This window comes from Cervus canadensis, chromosome 30 (assembly GCF_019320065.1).
Source record: "Cervus canadensis isolate Bull #8, Minnesota chromosome 30, ASM1932006v1, whole genome shotgun sequence".
Taxonomy (NCBI): Eukaryota; Metazoa; Chordata; class Mammalia; order Artiodactyla; family Cervidae; genus Cervus; species Cervus canadensis.
Genome location: NC_057415.1, coordinates 42,629,643 through 42,648,304, shown reverse-complemented (window position 1 = coordinate 42,648,304; position 18,662 = coordinate 42,629,643). Strand labels below are relative to the sequence as shown.

The following is an 18,662-nucleotide window of genomic DNA, read 5'->3' as shown; positions in this document are numbered from 1 at the left end:
GTAATTAAATCTGATTTTCTCTGTCGTCTGTCTCAGGTTAATCCTTACATCAGACAGAAGAAACCAGAAAAGGGACAGATAAGATTTTACCTTTCCCAACACATATGATCTCTGATCTTTTGCAATTTTAAACTATTTTAAAATGGACTGACCTGCATGTGTTCCTATTAAGATGACCAGTAACGGCCACACACACTTAGGGTCCTAAGTGCACTACAGGATAAATTAATTTACTCCCGCATAGAGCTGTGAAGGCATCCAGCTCTCATGGGAGGTAACCGAGCTGTCCCAGGGGAAACGCCGTGACCAGCACTGGGCCGGGCCTGTGCCCCAGAACCCTGTGCAGGGGGGCCCTCACTGTCTCTGCTTGGCCCTGCGGAACGGGCACATCTCCTGCAGTCCTGCTGGACCCCAGCAGGCTCAGGACGTGCTGGCCGAGCCGCCACGCGGGCAAAGGGCTGTCTGAGGAACCTCTGCACACGACTCGGGCGGGAAGACGCGAGGCTGACCAAGGAGCTAGAGTCCCGGGAGGCGCCTCAGAGGAGAGGTGACAGCCGGACTCGGTCTCAGAGGACAGGCCGGGGACACCAGGGGAGGCGGACCTGGGAGAGACCAGTGGCGGGGGGGGGGGGGGCAGCTGCCGTGACTGGGTGACGGTGACGCTGGAAACCCCGGGTCACCGCGTGTCCGAGTCAGGACTGCTGGACGCGGGGGCGCCCCTCCTGGGTGCAGTGCGTCTGGGTGTTGCCCTGCTGTGGCCGCGTGGACGGTCCCAAGCAGGGCTCAAGTCCACCTCGGGCTGGAGCCACCAGGGAGCAAGCTTCAGGTTTTGAGGACCGAGGGTCTGTAGCCCACCTCCCCTTTGCCTTGACTCTGGGGTCCTACGTAGCCCGCAGACCGGAGGGGCCCTCTGCTGAGAGCGGGAGGGCCTGCCTGGGCCTCATCCCAGCACCAATCCATGCAGAGTCTACAGGGTTCAGTGTGAGCCAGGTGCCGCTGCTGGTCCTCCAGCGTCCAGTCAGGGGAGAGCGCGCAGGGCCAGCCTCGCTGAAGTGAACGCGCCCGCCCCACGGAGGGGGACCGGACCCAGGGCTTCAGGGCGCCCGGGGGACGGGGGGGGGGGTTCACCGACAACCTGGGACTTAGCGGGAAGGCCTCCGGGTGACCGAGGCAGGCCGTGACCGCGCGGTGACAAGGGAGCCGTCAGCCTCACAGCGCAGGACCCCGGGGCACGTAGCGCCCAGGGACTGGGCCTCGGCCGGCGGAGACCCGGGGCACCGGCAGCGTCAGCGCCCCCGCGGAGACGGGAAGAGGAGCCCCAGGGAGGACGCCCGCAGCCGCCGCGCTGCTTTTATTCCATTTAATCTCGCGAGAAGACGGCGTCGACGTCAAGGAAACAAATCACAGGGAAACGCCCAACGCCTCTCAGAGCGGGAGGAGGGAGCGCGCCCCGCTCGGCCTGGGCACGTGTCCGTCTCCGGGGCAGAGACGCAAAGGGCGCAGAGGTCGGCGGGCAGAGGCGCTGTCACTGTTCACGGGCGCCCGAGTCCGACGGGGCTCTGCCTGGAAAGCCTGGGCCCCACACGCCGCGGCCGGGCCCGAGGCAGCCCGGCGCTCACAGCAGGATGTGGTACTTAAGCGCCCGGGGCACGCGGTTGATGACGAGCCGCCCGTCGTAGCTGAGGGAGGCGAAGAGCCAGGGGTCGGCTGAGGACCAGTCCACGGCGTACACGCTGTCTTCGTGCTCCTCGTAGGTGGCGATGACGCTGTCCTGCGGGGGCTCCTGGCTCCTGCAAGGCACCGACACACGTGAGAGGCGGGCGCCCTGCCCCCAGCCTCCGAGGGGCAGGGGGAGGGGGGCGGCGGTCTGCTGCCCGACACCTCCTCCCGGGGGCAGAGCCCAGGGCCACCCCAGAGGGGTCTCAGGGCCGTGGGGGGCCGTCTACTGCCCAACACCTCCTCCTGGGGGCAGGAGCCCAGGGCCACCCCAGAGGGCCCTAGGAGCCATGGTGGGGTGCCATCCACTGCCGACACCTCCTCCATTAGCCCTGGAGCAGGATGTGTCTGTGCTCAGGGGACAGTGGCCGAGCGGAGAACGGCTGATGGTCTGGTGGCATCTGACAGGGGGACCTGGGGACCAATCAGCACAGTCCGGGGGTGGGCGGAGGGAGCCCCAGCCTGGACCAGGTGCGGGGCTGGCCGGAGCCGGTGCGAAGGGCCAGCAGGTCCTGCCTGGGGTTGTGATTTCCCCATCAACCCCCACAATTGGGACTCCCAGGTCCCTTCCCTGGGACGCTGGCCGGAAGGCACTCACACACGCCGACCCCCGAGAGCCTGCGGAGCTGTGCCGCCCGCAAGCAGGCGGAGACCACAGGCCTGCAGCGCGCCAGCTGCTTCTCCACCGGAGGGCCTCGGGGCACTGCCCCCATCTCACCAGCACTCCCTGCCCACAGGGCTCTCAGCACGCAGGACCCTTCTCAGGAGACCCCGCCCCGCCTGCCCCCTGATCCGGGGCTACCAGACCCTTCTCAGGAGACCCCGCCCCACATGCCCCGCCTCCTGGGCTCTGGAGACCCTTTTTGGGAGACCCTGCCCCACGTGCCCCCTGGTCTTGGGTTCAGGATCCCACTCATCCCCTGGCCCTGTCCTCCCAGGAAGCCAGCCTGCGGTGGTCAGCGGGCAGCCTGGTACAAACCCTACATACAAGTCCTCAGGGGAATCCCGATTCACTAAGATGTGTGGACCAATCCCAGGAGCAGGTTGGCAGGAAACCATGGGGCACCTCACGATGATGCCATCTCCGGGCATGCCTGCCAGCCACACGCCTGCCTCCACTCCTGGTGAGCTTGTCTGAAGCTGCCACGTGCAGGTGGGACCCCTGGCCCACTGGGGGCCAATGAAGGGGCCGCTGGCTCTGTCTCTGGTACAGACAGGACACAGACTCCTGCCTGGCTGAGAGCAGAGAGGACAGCAGAGAACACCCAAGCCCTGCACGGGGCAGGTCACTGGACTGAAGTCACCGCAGCTGTGTCTAAATGCTGTGTTTCCCAGCGTCTGAACAGAAAAACGATGGCATCAAGGAAGGTGATCAATAGGTCGCTACCAAGTCAGCATCTCACACGGGGGGTTTTCCCTGTAACTCAGTTGGTAAAGAATCTACCTGCAATGCAGGAGACCTGGGTTCGATCCCTGAGTTGGGAAGATCCCCTGGAGAAGGGAAAGTGATCTGGCCTGAAAGGGAAAGTGATCTGGCCTGAAAAATTCCATGGACTGTATATCCATGGGGTCCCAAAGAGTCGGACACGACTGAGCGGCTTTCAGTTTCACTTGGGAGGTTGGGGGGCAGCGGAAGAAATCAGACAACGGAAGAGAGTGAGGATGCTCAGGACAGAGAGACAAGCCCTCTTGTGCTCCGGGGCTCAGGCTGCCTGACTCCACGGGTTTTACTCCAGACCCCCCGCCCCGGATCCGACTCCAGGGAGGCCTGAATCAGGCTCCCTCACACCGGAAAGCGGCCACCGCACATGAAGACACGTCCTCCCAGAGACAAGGGGCGTCTCCTTCAATACCCAGGCTGCTAAGGCAGGACTCCGGCCCTCCCAGGTGCCGCCGCCCTGGACTAGGGCGCCCTGTGTGAGCCCCAATGCCCAGGGCCCTATGAGTCTCGGGGCCTGGGCCCCAGGGTGAAGAGAGGGCCCCTGAGCAGACGCAAGTAGGGCTGGAAGGTCCAGGGAAAAGACACCACCACGGCATGGTGCGGCTGTCAGGACAAGCATCACGTGGAGGTCCCAGCACCGCCTTGGGCTCTCAGGGGAAGCGCGTGGGGGACGGACCGGGTCTGGGCCTGTGGTCCTGCCCTGCTACCCGCCAGTGGGACCGACGGGCCAGGCAGAGCAAGGAGGACAGCCACCACAGTCTCCCCCACAGGGTGTCCCGAGGGCCAGCGGGGGTCACGGCTCCCGAGGGTACAGACCAGCCGCAGTCCTGACAACCTTACCCGTGAAGCTCAGTAAGAACGTGGACAGACACATGTCTCAGAGGCCACACCAGACAGCATTGCTGACCCGCCCGACTCCATCACCCACGACCCCGCACCTCCCCATGTGGACGCATCCGACACCAGCCCCAGGGACCCAGAGACGCTCCCGCACGCCAGGGCCGCCCGTTGCAAGCACTTACTTCTCCTCCAGACGGCGTTCCTCCTGGTCACTCAGGTCATCGTCGTCCACCAGGTGGCCAAAGGGCTCGGAGGAGATGGACACCATGTTGGAAAGGATGACCCTACTGTCGCTGCTGCCCGTGAGGACCAGCTGGTCGTGCGAGTGGTTGTAGCGGACGTTCCACACCCTGGGGGGGTTGGGGGGACAGGGCGCTGGTACCACCGGCCCCCCTGGACGGGGCAGCTTCGTCCTGCTCAGGCCAACACCGGGTGGTGTTCAGCGGGGGCAGGCTCGTGGCGCAGCCTGAAACCTTGTAAATCCTGACTGACAGAGACGTGACCACAGGGCAGCAGGGACTGCAGGGGGACTCACTGGCCTCACTGCAGCGTGCACACAGGCCTCCCAGAGCGCCAAAGGCCTAACTGCCTGAAGCACAGTGCGGACCAGAGACGACCGGGACGCAAGCCCACCCCGGGCGGCCTCCAGAACACTGCCCCGGCCAGGGCTGCCCACCCGTCTGGTCTAGTCACCAGGCCCAGCTTCCTTCTGACCCACAGGACCCGAGCTCGCTGTGCTGAGCCGCCCGCCGGGCAGGTGCTGCAGACCCCGGGCTGGGGGGTGGGCAGCGGACAGCCAGACAGCCCACTCAGGTCCAGGGGACGGGAGCTTCTTCCCGGACTGCAGGAATGACTGAACTGTCTAAACTGTACTCTAGCATTCAAATGGTAAATGCACACATGTGCACACAGAAGTGTACATGCCCACAGCAGTACAGATATGCACACAGATGCAAGCACACGTGTGTATACACAGATGTGTACATGCACACAGCAGTACACACTGACACACAGACATAAGCACACAGAGGCACGCATATGCATACAGACAGAAGCGTACATGCAAACATGCATAAGCACACAAACACGCACACACGTGATTTGGATAAAAACTGGCTCACACTATGCCCAATTTTCTCCGACTTGATCCTTTTCACTTACTTAGCAAAAAGCCCCCAGCACGTGGTGAACACACAGAAACGACACGCTGGGGAGAATGGTGGGTCTTGGGTGCACTGCGTGCTGCACGCCCAGCCCTGCCTCACGCCCTCACCGTGCCCCGCATGGATGCTGCTGGACTGACCTAGCCACCCTCCTACCACTGGGCACTGGGGGTCTCCACCCCATGCATGGCACACAATGCCCCAAGGACATCTGTGCACGTTCATTTTTGCATACGTGAACCAGCACTAGTTCAAGAGAAGACAGAATCTAATGTTTTTCTTTTCCTACGTTTATGAATCACATTCAGATTTGGAATTAGTATTTCTTTAGGAAAAATAAAACTGGTTGATTGAATGAGTCACAGCAGCACAAACTAGGCTGGTTTCTGCCTTTCCAAATGGTGACGTAATCAGCAAAATAAGTCACCTAAGTACCGCCCCCCCAGCAGACACGCACCAGTGGGAGTGCTCCTCCAGGGTCCTGACGGGCTCGGCGACGTTGCGGGTGTCCCAGAACCTCACCTTGCAGTCGTCCCCGCAGCTGGCCAGGCAGTACTGCTTATTGGGGTTGAAGTCCAGGTCCCGCACCAGCTGGCCGTGGGCGCTCTCGATGCAGTAGGTCTGCCTGGGGGCGGGGACGCACAGGTGAGAGCGGGGACACGGGGAGCTCCGCCCCCACAGCCCCTCCCACACCCCGCGGCGTGGGGTCCGGGCTGGGGCTCCTGCTCGCTGGCCGCGCCCGTGACCCTGCAGACGGGGGCTGGCTGGCGGCTCTCGAGGGGGCGACCTGGCATCCTGATGAGAGGGGGCCGGAGGGAGGGGACGGTCATGGAGGAGCAGAGACAGACTGGACGGCACACACGGCCCACGTCCGGAAGAACCAGAGAGACAGAAAGTGCGTGGAAGAAGGATACGGTGCTGACGCTGTCAGGAGCCGCAGAGACAGAAAAGGAAGGAGAAGCAGGAGAAGCTACAGAAACACCGAGGGAGACACTGCCTGTCACGGCCAGGGCCGTCCCTCATCCATACACACAGCCTGGGTGTCAACTCAGTGGCGGGAGGGGCTGGGTCGGCCACAGCTGTTTAGAGTGCACGTGTGCACACAGCACACATGCACATAGCACACATGCACGTGTGTGCCCACATGGGTACATGTGCCCACACATACAGGTGTACATGCCCACACGCGTGTGCACAGAGGAGGACATACGCGCAGGTGTGCACACATGTATACAATGCACATAGCACACATGTACGTGTGTGCCCACATGGGTACATGTGCCCACACATACAGGTGTACATGCCCACACACGTGTGCACAGAGGAGGACATACGTGCAGGTGTGCACACGTGTACACAATGCACACAGCACACATGCACGTGTGTGCCCACATGGGTACATGTGCCCACACATACAGGTGTACATGCCCACACGCGTGTGCACAGAGGAGGACATACGCGCAGGTGTGCACACATGTATACAATGCACATAGCACACATGTACGTGTGTGCCCACATGGGTACATGTGCCCACACATACAGGTGTACATGCCCACACATGTGTGCACAGAGGAGGACATACGTGCAGGTGTGCACACGTGTACACAATGCACACAGCACACATGCACATGTGTGCCCGCATGGGTACATGTGCCCACACATACAGGTGTACATGCCCACACGCGTGTGCACAGAAGAGCAGGCACACACACAGGTGCACAGACCTGACTGATGCCCCACCGCCCAGCTCCAAGCCACCCCTCACAGGGTGTGGAATTACACTGTCCTCTCTCTACAGCGACCCCCTCTCACGTCACACACCCAAACCAGAGGAGCAGTCATCCTGAGGTGGGACAGCAGCTTTGGACAAGAGGCCTGCGTCCAGCAGGATGGACGAGGCCTAGCCCGGCCCCACAACGTGCCCGTCGCTCCGCCCTCTCCGCATTCTGCTGGGGGGGGTCACATGCTCCCCGCGGCTCCCGGGGGGCAGCTCCCTCACCTGGCACCCCAGACCTCCACGCTCCTGCTCATGGCAACGACTTCAGTCCTTTTCATCTTTTCTCCCAGATTGGGTTTTCCAGCCCAAAGCCACTTTAAAATCTGGAACTGGTTTCTACATCCTGTACCTTTCCAATAACCTAGTAATTTCTCCCTATACAAGAGGCCCAAGCCTCAAGATCTTGCAAGGGAAGCAGGGAAATGGATGAAATCAAGCCTGGCAGGGCCCTGGGGCCCGCAGAGTGCTGACTCAGGCTTTCCTGCCAGCTCTGGGCACAGCGGTCTGAACACAAAAGCCCCGTGCACCCCAGGAGCAGCACCGGAAGCAGCCAGCCAAGGAGGCACACGCGGTGGGCAGGAAAGAGACCAAGGAGGCATACAGGCTGTCTGCAGGAAAGGGACCGTGCGGAGCAGAGTCTGGTGCACCCACTGCCCAGCACCCCAGGGACGCCCTCCAGGGATGGCGGGCAAGGGGGCGGCAGGGCACCACCCCCCAGACCCTGGATTCGGGGTCTGTGAGGTTAGCCTTCAAGGTTCTCATATAGACCCCAAAAATCTTCACATCCTTCAAGGAACGATGAGAACAGGAAGACAGCCACGGGCCCTGGAGGCACGCATTCCGGTCCAGAGTCCCCACCATCCAAACCCGCGGCTTTCAGCCTCACAGCAAACCCAGCACAGCCCAGCACACACACACACGTCGATTATGGATTACCCCTTGCACTTTCAGGGGGCCCCGGATCGAGATTTAAGGCTGTGCCGCCGCCCTTGAAGGCAACAGGAGTTATTTCCCGACCTCCATCTCTGCAGCTTAGTGATAAATTACGATGTGCTGAGGGGATAAACTCTATCTTAGAAAAGACTGCCGGGCTCCCGTTGCCATGACAACAGAGCGCACCCCGTCACTCCTCCACCCGTCAACGCCACACCTGGCGCGGAAAAGCTGCTCTCCGTGCTCCGTTAGCAGCGCGGGCTGTCCGTGTAATGACTCAGGTGACAAAGTGTGATCACCCCTGGGTGTGCGCCCCGGAGGACAGAGCTGCTGAGCCACAGACGGCAGCCCTCACCTTGGAGTCAACCGTCACAGGACCCGGGAGCCCGCGGCCACCGTCTCGGGCCTCAGCTGCTGCAAAAGCCTGACCTGGATCTCCAGGGGAGACTGCGGTCACCGAAGGGCACCCGGAGGAGCCAGACCACCGGTGAGAGGCTCGGACCCACAGCCCCTGGTGTACTGAAGGTGGGGCGGAGGAGGAAGGCGGCTGTGCAACTCCCTAGGACCCCGAGACCGACACAGACCGGCCGCGTGGCTCCCAACAGAGCTGACCTGGAACTGAGCCTGGAGGACAGGGGCGCGGGTGGGGCAGGGCGGGGCACCGGCGCGTGTCTGGCTCTGGCGTCACTGACCTCATGGTCCGCGTGTCCCACCCGCGGATGGCTGTGTCGTTCGCCGTGGCCACCTGGGAGCAGTTGTGATGTGGGCTCCAGCGGCCCGTCGTGAACTTCAGCTGTCCTTTCCCTTCCAGCGACGCTGAGCTGGCCAGCTGTGTGTTTGGTGATGTTTTCAAAGGAAGAAGGAAAGAGAAGTAATTCGAACTCTATTCAGGACGTTTAAGAGGATATCTTGTATAGGATACTGTCAAAGATAATTATTGAAAATAATTAGGAAGCTTTGTCTTTGTTTTCTCCCCTTAAAAGGCAAGAATGTTTGAACCATATTTGCAAAAAATGCATATTTATTTATTTATTTATTTATTTACAAAATGGAGCACAGCAAAAAAATAGCAAGGGTATTAATAGAGCATCTCTCAGACAGGATTTGCCGGTGTATGATTAGAGGATCTGCTCAAATCTGAGGCAATGATACGGAACAGCCCGAGCATTGTCCTCCTCCAAAGACAAGGATGAGGCGGTAGGGGTCTGCACAGGCGGCCCAGGTGCCAAGGGACCAACGGCCGCGACCTGACCACACACACGCTCACAGTCCCCTCCCGGCCTCAAGGGCCTCTAGCTCTGTTACCTGGGGGTTCATCAATCCCAGTGGGTAACAGTGGAGACCCTGGAGAGCACCGGCCCCAGGGGAGCCTGGGAGACGGGCTCCCCATCCCGCTGCCCACCCGCCCTCGATCTCACGCACAAAGGCCTGTCACTCGGGGGGGATGGACACGGGGGCGCCGGGCTCGTCTGTGGGGATGGACGCGGGGGCGCCGGGCTCGTCGGTGGGGATGGACGCGGGGGCGCCAGGCTTGTCTGTGGCCCTCAGACACCCGCCCCTCGTGACTCACTTCACCTCACCCTGAGCACCAGCCTCGCCCTGCAGAGCCTCTGCGAGGGGCCCAGACTCAGCCCCACCAGCTGTGGCGCATGAGGCAGTCAGTGCAAGGGGATTCGATCAGAACCTGGGGAAAACCACGGCTTCTCTCCCAGGAGCCTGGCCCCGCTAAGAAGTCTGACAGCAGAGACATCTTTAAGAATGACTGAGCCAGGGCCCCATTTACGTAGTGACCGCCACATAAGGGGTCACCGCCCAGGAGGCACTGACCAGTTGGAAGCACCTCGCCTCTTCCTTGGACAGTCTCAACCTGTCCCAGAAAACCTTTCTTCCCAAAACCCACTTTCCCGCCTCACCGACTCTGCAAACCACGTGGACAACAGGCTGTGTGCCAGCCCGTCTCGGCGCCAGTCCTCGCGGGCACACATGCTCCTCTCCCGGGGACCGAACGCCTGGAGTCCATGCCCCGAGTGCCGGACAGAGGCCGGAGGGTCAGGACAGTGTCTCATCTCTAAGGAAACTTGCAGACGGTCCTGCACCGTCCAGGTTCACAGGGAGCCCTCCTGGGCGCCCGCCCTGCCCCCAACTCCATGACCGGGAGCAAGCGCCAGGTCGAACCCTTACGAAATGTCACTGCCAGTCAAGCTCCCCGTGCTGCCTCTACTTGGGCTCCAAAAGAAGGAAAGAGCGCGAAACTGACCAGCACAGCCTGCTTCCAAAACCCACACGCAGGTGGCCTCCGGCCAACAGTCCATGAGGAACCCAGGCCTCTGTCCACGCACGTCCGAGAGCCCCTCGATGAGACCCCAGCCCCACTGACACCTGGCCCGCAGCCTCACAGGCCTTGAAGTTCCAGACTTCTGACTGTCCCCACAGAAGCCACGTGATGGCCACTGTGGAAAGTGCTGACAGTGTGGTGGGCGCTTGTCAGGGAGCATGGATAACGGATAAGACCCCGGGTGAACTCAACAGTGGAGACACGGCCGCGGCCCAGCCCCCAACCCCCACGGAGAGGGCAGGGCCCCCGCACCCACCAAGAGGGCAGGAGTCCCACCCGAGGTCACACAGAAAAGGCAGGGCCTCCCCCCCGCCAGAGAGGGCAGGGACCCCACGAAGTCATGCAGAGAGGGCAGTAGTCCCGTCCAAGGTCATGCAGAGAGGGCAGGGGCCCCGCCCGAGGTCACAGCCGCCCTGCAGAGCGGGACCGGCTCCCGCTCCACCACTCCCTCAAACACAGGAACCACCGGGCCCACAGAGCCCGTGCCCATGGGTGCCGAGAAGTCTGCGAGGCAGATTTTAATGAAAACCTGAAAGACAGCTCACCATCAATTTTTTAAGGGGCTACGTGGGGCAGCCAGCATGGTGCAAGTTGTAAGGTTAATCAATCACTTTTTCTGGTTTCCTGGTGACACGGAGACAGAACTCAGCAAGAACTCCAGAGGGTGCAGTGCACACGGCAATCTGCTTCCCAGCATTAAAGAGAAATATTCAGTGCTTCCCGGTCCAGCAGGAGTGATGAAAGGCTCCCCCAGACCCTCTCAGAAGAGCCACTGGTGCAGGACAAGAACAAAGAAGGCACCGCTGACGAACAAAACGCTGGGATTCGAGCCGGCGGGGGCAGTTCAAGGAGAGTGTCGGCGTGAGGTTTCCAGAGACCCAAGCAGCAGCCCCATCACCAAGCCCCACGGCGTGAAGAGGGGGCAGCCTCAGCATGGAGGGGTCAGGACTCAGCATGGGGGGGGGGGCAGGACTCAGCGTGGAGGGGGCAGCCTCAGCGTGGAGGGGGCAGGACTCAGCGTGGGGGGGGCAGGACTCAGCGTGGGGGGGGCAGGACTCAGCATGGAGGGGGCAGGACTCAGCATGGAGGGGGCAGGACTCAGCGTGGGGGGGGCAGGACTCAGCGTGGAGGGTCAGGACTCAGCGTGGGGGGGGCAGGACTCAGCGTGGGGGGGGGCAGGACTCAGCGTGGGGGGGCAGGACTGGGCGGACCTGGGCCGGGGGCAGCACTCAGCGTGCGGGGCCCAGCACACACTCCTCGGGGCCAGAGAGCTCAGCGAGCGCCACCATCCCACTTCCCCCCGCCCCGCCCCCAACATGAAGCGACTGCAGGGCTGGGGCTTTTCCAGCACAAGAGACGCCGCGTCCACGCAGGCAAGTCCACCGTGAGCCTGGCCCTGGCTGCCGGTCACACAGCAGCCCCCACCGCGGGAGCCTCTCTCCCTGGAACACCCTGCACAGCCCCCAGGGACTAAGAGAGCCCTGAGCCAGGCCTGGTGGGCTGGTTCCCCTCTCCAAGACGGGTTTAGGCCTGGACACAGAGTCACACGTGAAAGGGACAAAAGGACTCCCAGGAAAGGCTTTCCTTACAAACCAAGGATGCTGCAGAGCCTGGATGTGATGGCTGGAACCTCTGCAACCACCTTTTGGTCATGACAGGGAGAGCAGTGACAGGTGGACGCGGCAGAGGAGAAACATGCAGAGTCGCTGGGCCCTCAATTTGATGAAGACCCTTAATCAACCAACCCCAAGGGGCTTTATTCTACGCTTCTTATTTCAGCAGACAATAAAACCTCTCTATCTAAGTCACTTCTTATGTCCTGCAGCCAAATGTGCTCTCACCAACACACCCAGGATGCCCCTGAGTCAACGCCATCAGGGATGCCTCCAGGGAAGGGCAGCCCCTCTTTGAGCCAGACCCCCGAGTGGGTCCCCGCTTTCCCAGTGAGTGACCACGAGTTACTGCGTTTCTCTGAGGCCTAACTTTCTCTCCTGTGTCTCATTTGTAAGAAAGATATCAAAGAATCTGCCCCCAAGGCTTATGAGGATTCAACAAGACAAAGCCCTAAAAAGCGCCGCCCCTGCCCGCAGCTCTGCTCCGCCTTCAGGGAGCCGGGGGGAGAGACGGGGGCGCTGTCTTCTGGGCCCACGGAGAGGACTCAGGACTGTCGTGGAAACAGTGGGCTGGACACCCCAGCCCCGTTGCTGCCTTCAAGACGGGAAGAAAGGGTCCTGCCGCCCCTGCCCCAGGGTCACAGGGCAGGTGGGCTAACCCCCTGCGTGCCCTGTCCCAGCCCACGACAGCCCCACGCAGGGCTGGTGGCTCCCACCCCCGTGAAGGACTCTGCCCCCCAGGAGTGCTCCGGCTCCACAGGTTTTGAGAGCGGCCCCCTGGAAACCAGAGTCCCTGTGCTTAGGAAGTGCTCACACAGCCGCAGGTGCCGGCAAGCGTGAGGAACCCGAGGTCGTTTCCGACAGATTTGTCGTTCATTCAAGCAGGACTGACTCCACCGCAGGAAGAGCGCGAGGCCTTTCCCTTTGTCGCACCAAAAGCCAACCCCTCCTCGTGGACAGAAACGTGTCTGACACCCACCAAGGCGGGTGTGACCTCGGCTCCAAACAGACTCAAAACAGGGAAGGCTATGAGCACGGATTTAAGGTCTTTGGCAGAGATGGGCGAGAAGGTAAGGGGTATTCCTGTCCCATAGAGGAGCCCCGAGCAAGGTGCTGGAGAGACGGCCTCTCTGCGCCTTCCACTCTCACCCGGGGGCCCCAGGAGCCGGCCCTTCTCCCCACTGGCCCACTCCCCACGCCCGGAGCCCAGGAAGCAGAGGCAAGCGGGGTTGTGGGCGAGGAGGCGGGAGCCTGGGCCTCTGTCCCCGGGCAGTGAGCCTGCCTGGGGCTCAGGCAGAGCAGGCAGGGCTGCAGGGAGCGGCTCCCACCGGCGTGGGCTGCGGCCTCCTACGGCATGCGTGAAACCCTGCACAAGAGACTTCTGGACGCACACTGTGTCCTTGAAGCCTGTCCTCTTCTCCCAGGAAGTGCTCCCCAGGGAACCGCCCCCAGGCCTGCACGCGGGCAAGTGACGCCAGCCGCCCTTCCGCCCCGCGGAAGCTAGTTCTTCCCACAGCCGGGGAAAGCTCAAGAACCCGGGCGTGAGCACGTACAGACCCAAACTGAGGGGCACTGCATCGGCCCGCGTGGGGGTCCCGGGCCCCACGGAGCACCCCCTCCAAGGCCTCCCCGGGGCTCCGCTAATGATTATAAATGGCAGAGAGCCTCCGATTTAATTGCAAAAGGTAATGATGCAGTGAGCATAAGATTAGATTCACCGCAGAAGGCAATATCCTCAAACAATAAGGACAAAAATTGAGGAGCCGGGTGTGAAGATGGCTGGAATCGATAGGAAGGTTTCGGTATTAAATACTCCGGCCCCAGGGTCGCAAAGTGGTATCGACAGAACTGCTGACAGCAGATAAAAAAAGGGGGAGAGAAACGAAATTGGTCCCTGCAGAAAATCAGTTACAGATTAATCACCCTACCGTAAAATCATTTTGAGACGACGGAGGGTCTGAAGAGCTGCTCACACTTTGATGAGTGGATGGGCCCGCAGAGTGGGGGCCGCAGGGCGGTGGACTCCTAACCCCCCGGGCATCGCCTTCCGGGCGGGGCGGTGGCCTCCTAACCCCCCAGGCATCGCCTTCCGGGCGGGGCGGTGGCCTCCTAACCCCCCCGGGCATCGCCTTCCGGGCGGGGCAGTGGCCGCTCCGTCACTCTGCGCATCCCCGGACGGGGGCCAGTGTCTTGCACGGCACTGCCGCAAGGCCCGGCACCCTCACAGGTCAGCCTTGTCCCTTTCTGGGCTCAAGGGTGGTCTCGAGGAACAGCCCCCTGAGCGCAGGTGGGGACAGGGGGCAGGAGTCCACACCCTGCACTGTGGTCCGGACACCCCGCCAAGTCCCCCGGAAGGCGGAGGGACAGGGAGACTGTGGAGGCATCTCCCCGGACTCAGGGGGCCTCAGGGCAACGTCAGGAGCCAGTTTCCTTCACGTTCCCACTTGGGCCTCAGTTTGGGTGAAATCTGCTTTCTGCTCCAGGATAGAGAGATGTCTTATTTTTTTCTTAATTTTATTAAAGACAGTGATTTTTTTCCTGAAGGATTATGACTGCGCTAGGAAAGCTGGCCGACTCTTAACTTCCCCCTGAAGCCTGTGAGAGGTCCTTCTGTGTGTGTGGACAGGTCACTCCACACTGGGACGAGTCTGACTTCTGCGCTGTGTGTCGATTAACGATCAATCACTGCACATGCAACCTCAACCCAGAGGGTGAAGACACAAGGCAAAAGAACTGAGCACACGTCCCGGTCATGAGCGGACAGAAAGTGAACACGGTCCCTGAACGGGTCTCCCAGAGGCGCGCCTCTCGAGCCCCCGGGTACGGCAGAGGGACCCAGGTGTGGGCGGCATTAGAGGCATTATCGTGTCAAATTGCTTCATTTTCTCTCCAAAGTTGTGGCTTCGACAAACAAATGCACTGAAATTATGAATGCATGTAAAACAAGACATTTGATACGAGGACATTTTAAGGAATCACGTATGAAAAAAATACATACCAATGGGTAGAATATTTAGTCTATGAAAAACACACTATTTGAAGTGAGGAGTATGTGAAAGCCAGACTGGTTCCCAAGAAGGCTGGGGTGGAGTACTGCGCAGGCCTGGGGGTGAACGGGCCATCGGGGGAGACGCCGCCACCTGGTCGGGGCCCTGCAGCAGAGCTGCCCCCACGCCGCAGGGCGAGACCTCAGGGGACACACGGGCGCCTGGCGGGGCCGGACGGCAGCCAGCGTGCATCCACACGGACAGAAAGGCGGACGCGCCCGACAGCCACACCCTGAAAGGCTGGGGGGTCACCAGGTCACGGTCAACAGTCATTTTCACGACCAGGAAACCTTTATGTCATGAATGCTCCTCTCTTAAAGGTGACCTTAACCAAATACATGCTGAAAACCGTTCGTTAAAAAGACTCACACCTGAAACAGAAGACCACGACTTGGGGCAAATTATGGCCAAAGGGGAGAGTTTCGTCAACACCCAGGTTCCGTGTCTCCCTTGCACACGGCCCTTTGACTCGAGTCGGAAGCTTCCTGCCCGAAGGAGACAGTCAGTCATCTGACCGACGACCAGCCAGTCTGCTTCTTACTTACTGCACAATCAGCGTCAAGATTCTACACGTATGGGAACCGACGAGTGTACTGTGACTTCACCTGAAGGGTCTAATCAAGAAGACAGAAGACAGAGACCCTGTGGCCTGAATCACTCACCGTGGCCTGGCTGGAGCTTTCCTGCAGGTCCCACAGCAGGATGTGGTTGTCGGCCAGCGAGATGACCCTCTTCCCGTCTCCCGCGGGCTCCCAGGCGACGCTGCGGGAAGGAGGGAGCCCAGCATTAAAAGATGCCCACCCCGGGGCCCGGAGCTCGGACACCCGGCCCTCGGCAAGGCCCTGCCCAGCCCCTGTCAGCAGGGAGAGGCAGCGTGACCCGGGGCAGCTGCCACACTCATGAGGCCTGAGTGCCCACGTCCCTCCCCCAGAGCCACCTGGTGCTGGGTGGGGGAGGGGGGCCGTCTGGGAAGTGATGAGGGTTCACTGAGGTCAGGAGGATGGGGCCTGTGATGGGGAAAGTGCCCCGGTGGGGACTGACCCTGCTCCCAAGCTCCGTCTCTGACTCTCTGCTTCTCTCTCTTCCTATCCGTCTCCATCTCTCTATCTCCGTCTCTCTCCCACTGTCCTGAGAACACACAGTGGGAGGCGGCCACCTGCAAGCTGGGAAAAGGGCCCGCTCCTGCCCCTGGCCTGCCCACACCCTGATTCCAGCTCTCCAGCCCCGAGAACTGTGAGCAGTCAACTCTTGCGTCCTGTGGGCTCCCGGCTGTGGGTTTCATCAAGGCACCTGAGCTGAGGCACCGCTGACGGCTTCTCCCGGGACCTGAGGCACAGACAGCTAACAGACCCTGGCCGCCGAGATGCAAGGGGGCCTGCTGGGGGCTGGGTCTGAAGGGGCCCAGGTGGGTGGTGCCCACATCTTCCAGCGCCCCCTCCTGGGAGGGCAAAGCTGAGAGTCCTGGTCAACCGCCAGGCCCAAGATGTCAGATCACGTCCTTCTGTCTCAGCCCACGTGAGCCGTAGTTTCCTGTTACCCGCAGCCAAAGCCATCCTAACTGACGCAGTGCACATCTGAACAATTAACAAGACAAAAATCACATCGCCCAAGCGATAAAACCATGAAGAGATCGAGAATTCTTCAGCGTGACCACAGGGATGAATTTCTGTCTTCCCTAATGAAATTCTTCAGAGCTTATGGAGAGAGCTTCATTTCACATCCTCGCACATGTGGCCACTGCAGACTTGGATGGAGACCCTCACGGCTTCTCTTCCACACAGATCACGATACTGCCCGATGGGGGGCACCTCCCTAGTACGACCCCTCAGGACCGTCAACGGGCTGTTACGACTTTTATCACAACACTGCCTGCTGCTCGGTCACTCAGTTGGGTCCACATCTGTGTGACCCCATGAACTGCAGCCCGCCGAGCTCCTCTGTCCATGGGACTCTCCAGGCAAGAAGCCTGGAGTGGGTGGTATTCCTTTCTCCGGGGGACCTTCCCCACTCAGGGGTTGAACCAGAGTCTTCAGCATTGCAAGCGGATTCTTTACAGCTGTGCCCCCCGGTGGCCCACCTGAATGACCAGAGACGCCCAAAGTAGAAAAGCAGAGAAAACCAGGTACTTCAGAAAACTGACACGAATCATGTCAGTAACAGCTTGTTAACTTCCTGAGAAAGAGACGAGACTAAGGAGAAAGCCACCAACCGCCCCGGGACGGAGAGAAAGCCCGGACGCTGGAAACCTGGGCCCCGTCTAACCCCGGTGTGAGGCTGCGGGGAGGGCACGGAAGGACAGGCAGACATGCCATTCCAGGTCTGGGGCATGTTCTCACTGCTGCCGCAGGCCCGGCTCCCACACAGGGCCTGGACAGACGCCCCAGACAGACGGGAAAGGGGCCGGCACCCGGCATGTTTGGGGGAGGCTGTGGTCGGAACGTGCGTCTGCCAAAGCTGATATGACGGGTGACTCTGGACAGCTCACTGTTGAAAACTGTGAGAAGAAGCCAAACCCCACGGGAGCACACGGAGGGGCTCCTCAAAGCTGAGTCAAGTAAACCAGGACCGAGGACCAGGAGGTAAATAAAACAAGGGCGCTCTTCAGGCCACTGAGCAGGCGGCTGCAGTCTGGACGTGTGGACCGTCCCCCACGGTCACTGCTGATGAAACACACCCCAAACCCCCGCCTCCCGCCCACCAGCCTCACCCCGGCTCCCGGCTCCCACGTTCTCTCCCTGCACTCCTCCCAGGCATCTCCCTTTTGTCCTACAACTTCTGCCCCCACGGGAGCAACAAACCCAGCGTGTGTGTGTATCCGTCTACAGTCGGCACATCAGGCGATCGGGGTCCCTGCCACAGCAGAGCGAGCCTGAGGTGCACACACACGGCACTGTCCCCAGAGGAGACGCCCCCTCTCAACCGGGGCCCAGCCGCTGAGCAGAGCTGCTGTTTACTGCCCACCCAGGGGTGACGCATCTGACAGTAAGTGCGGTCGGTTTACAGGGAGCAACCCCCATGATCATGAGACTGGAATAAGTGGGGCATGCAAAGTGCAATAAAAAAGGAAATTCTACTGCATCACGCATCATCACCAGGGAACTAGTGCTATAAACATAGGAAAATAACCCAGAGTTTCTGCCACACTTGCTACTCCAAACTAGGGCGTTTATTTCTTTGTTCATAAAAGTCATCCACATTTCTGTTTTTTCACTCTCTCTCCATGGATGCGAGCGACGTAAAACTGTATTAAGTCAGGAGCCAGGGAGCACACACCTAATGTGTGTACACTGCACCCGCTCATTATCACTGAGACAGAAACAGGAGGAAAGGGCCGTCTCTGCAAATAAACCCAAGCCAGAGAAAGGAAAGCTCTGTGCGCAGTTAACAAGGCCAGGACAGCAGGAGTGAGGGTCCTGGTCTCACAGGCTGCACATGATCAAACGAAACACACTTCTCTCCCTCAGACAAGTGGCTCCAAAATGAGTGATTCACACACTAGATTTTGACACCTGTGGTAAGCACACTCTAAGGACACCGAGAAACCCTTAAAACAACCTCAGTGTAAGATTACTTTGGTGGTGGTTTAGTCGCTAAGTCGTGTCCAACTCTTGCGACCCCGTGGACTGAAGCCTGCCAGGCTCCTCTGTCTGTAGGACTCTCCAGGCAAGAATACTGGAGTGGGTTGCCGTTTCCTTCTCCAGGGGATCTTCCTGACCCAGGGATCAAACGTGGGTCTCCTGCACTGCAGGCAGATTCATTACCAACTGAGCTACGATTACTTTCAATCCACATCATTT

The 18,662-nt window shown here is 60.4% G+C and overlaps 1 protein-coding gene across 4 annotated transcripts in view; it reads right to left on the bottom strand.

Moving 5' to 3' along the window:
* Nucleotides 1-1,325: 1,325 nt before the first annotated feature.
* Nucleotides 1,326-18,662, bottom strand: part of EIPR1 (EARP complex and GARP complex interacting protein 1) — a 62,920-nt gene continuing 45,583 nt past the window's right edge. For all 4 annotated transcript variants that reach the window (XM_043452852.1, XM_043452854.1, XM_043452855.1 and 1 more), the window contains 5 exons: nt 15,528-15,627; nt 8,563-8,699; nt 5,618-5,785; nt 4,180-4,347; nt 1,326-1,790 (listed from right to left, as the gene is read on the bottom strand). In XM_043452852.1, the coding sequence (XP_043308787.1) occupies nt 1,616-1,790; nt 4,180-4,347; nt 5,618-5,785; nt 8,563-8,699; nt 15,528-15,627 (748 nt within the window). In that variant the 3' untranslated portion in view covers nt 1,326-1,615. The remainder of the gene's footprint in view (nt 1,791-4,179; nt 4,348-5,617; nt 5,786-8,562; nt 8,700-15,527; nt 15,628-18,662) is intronic.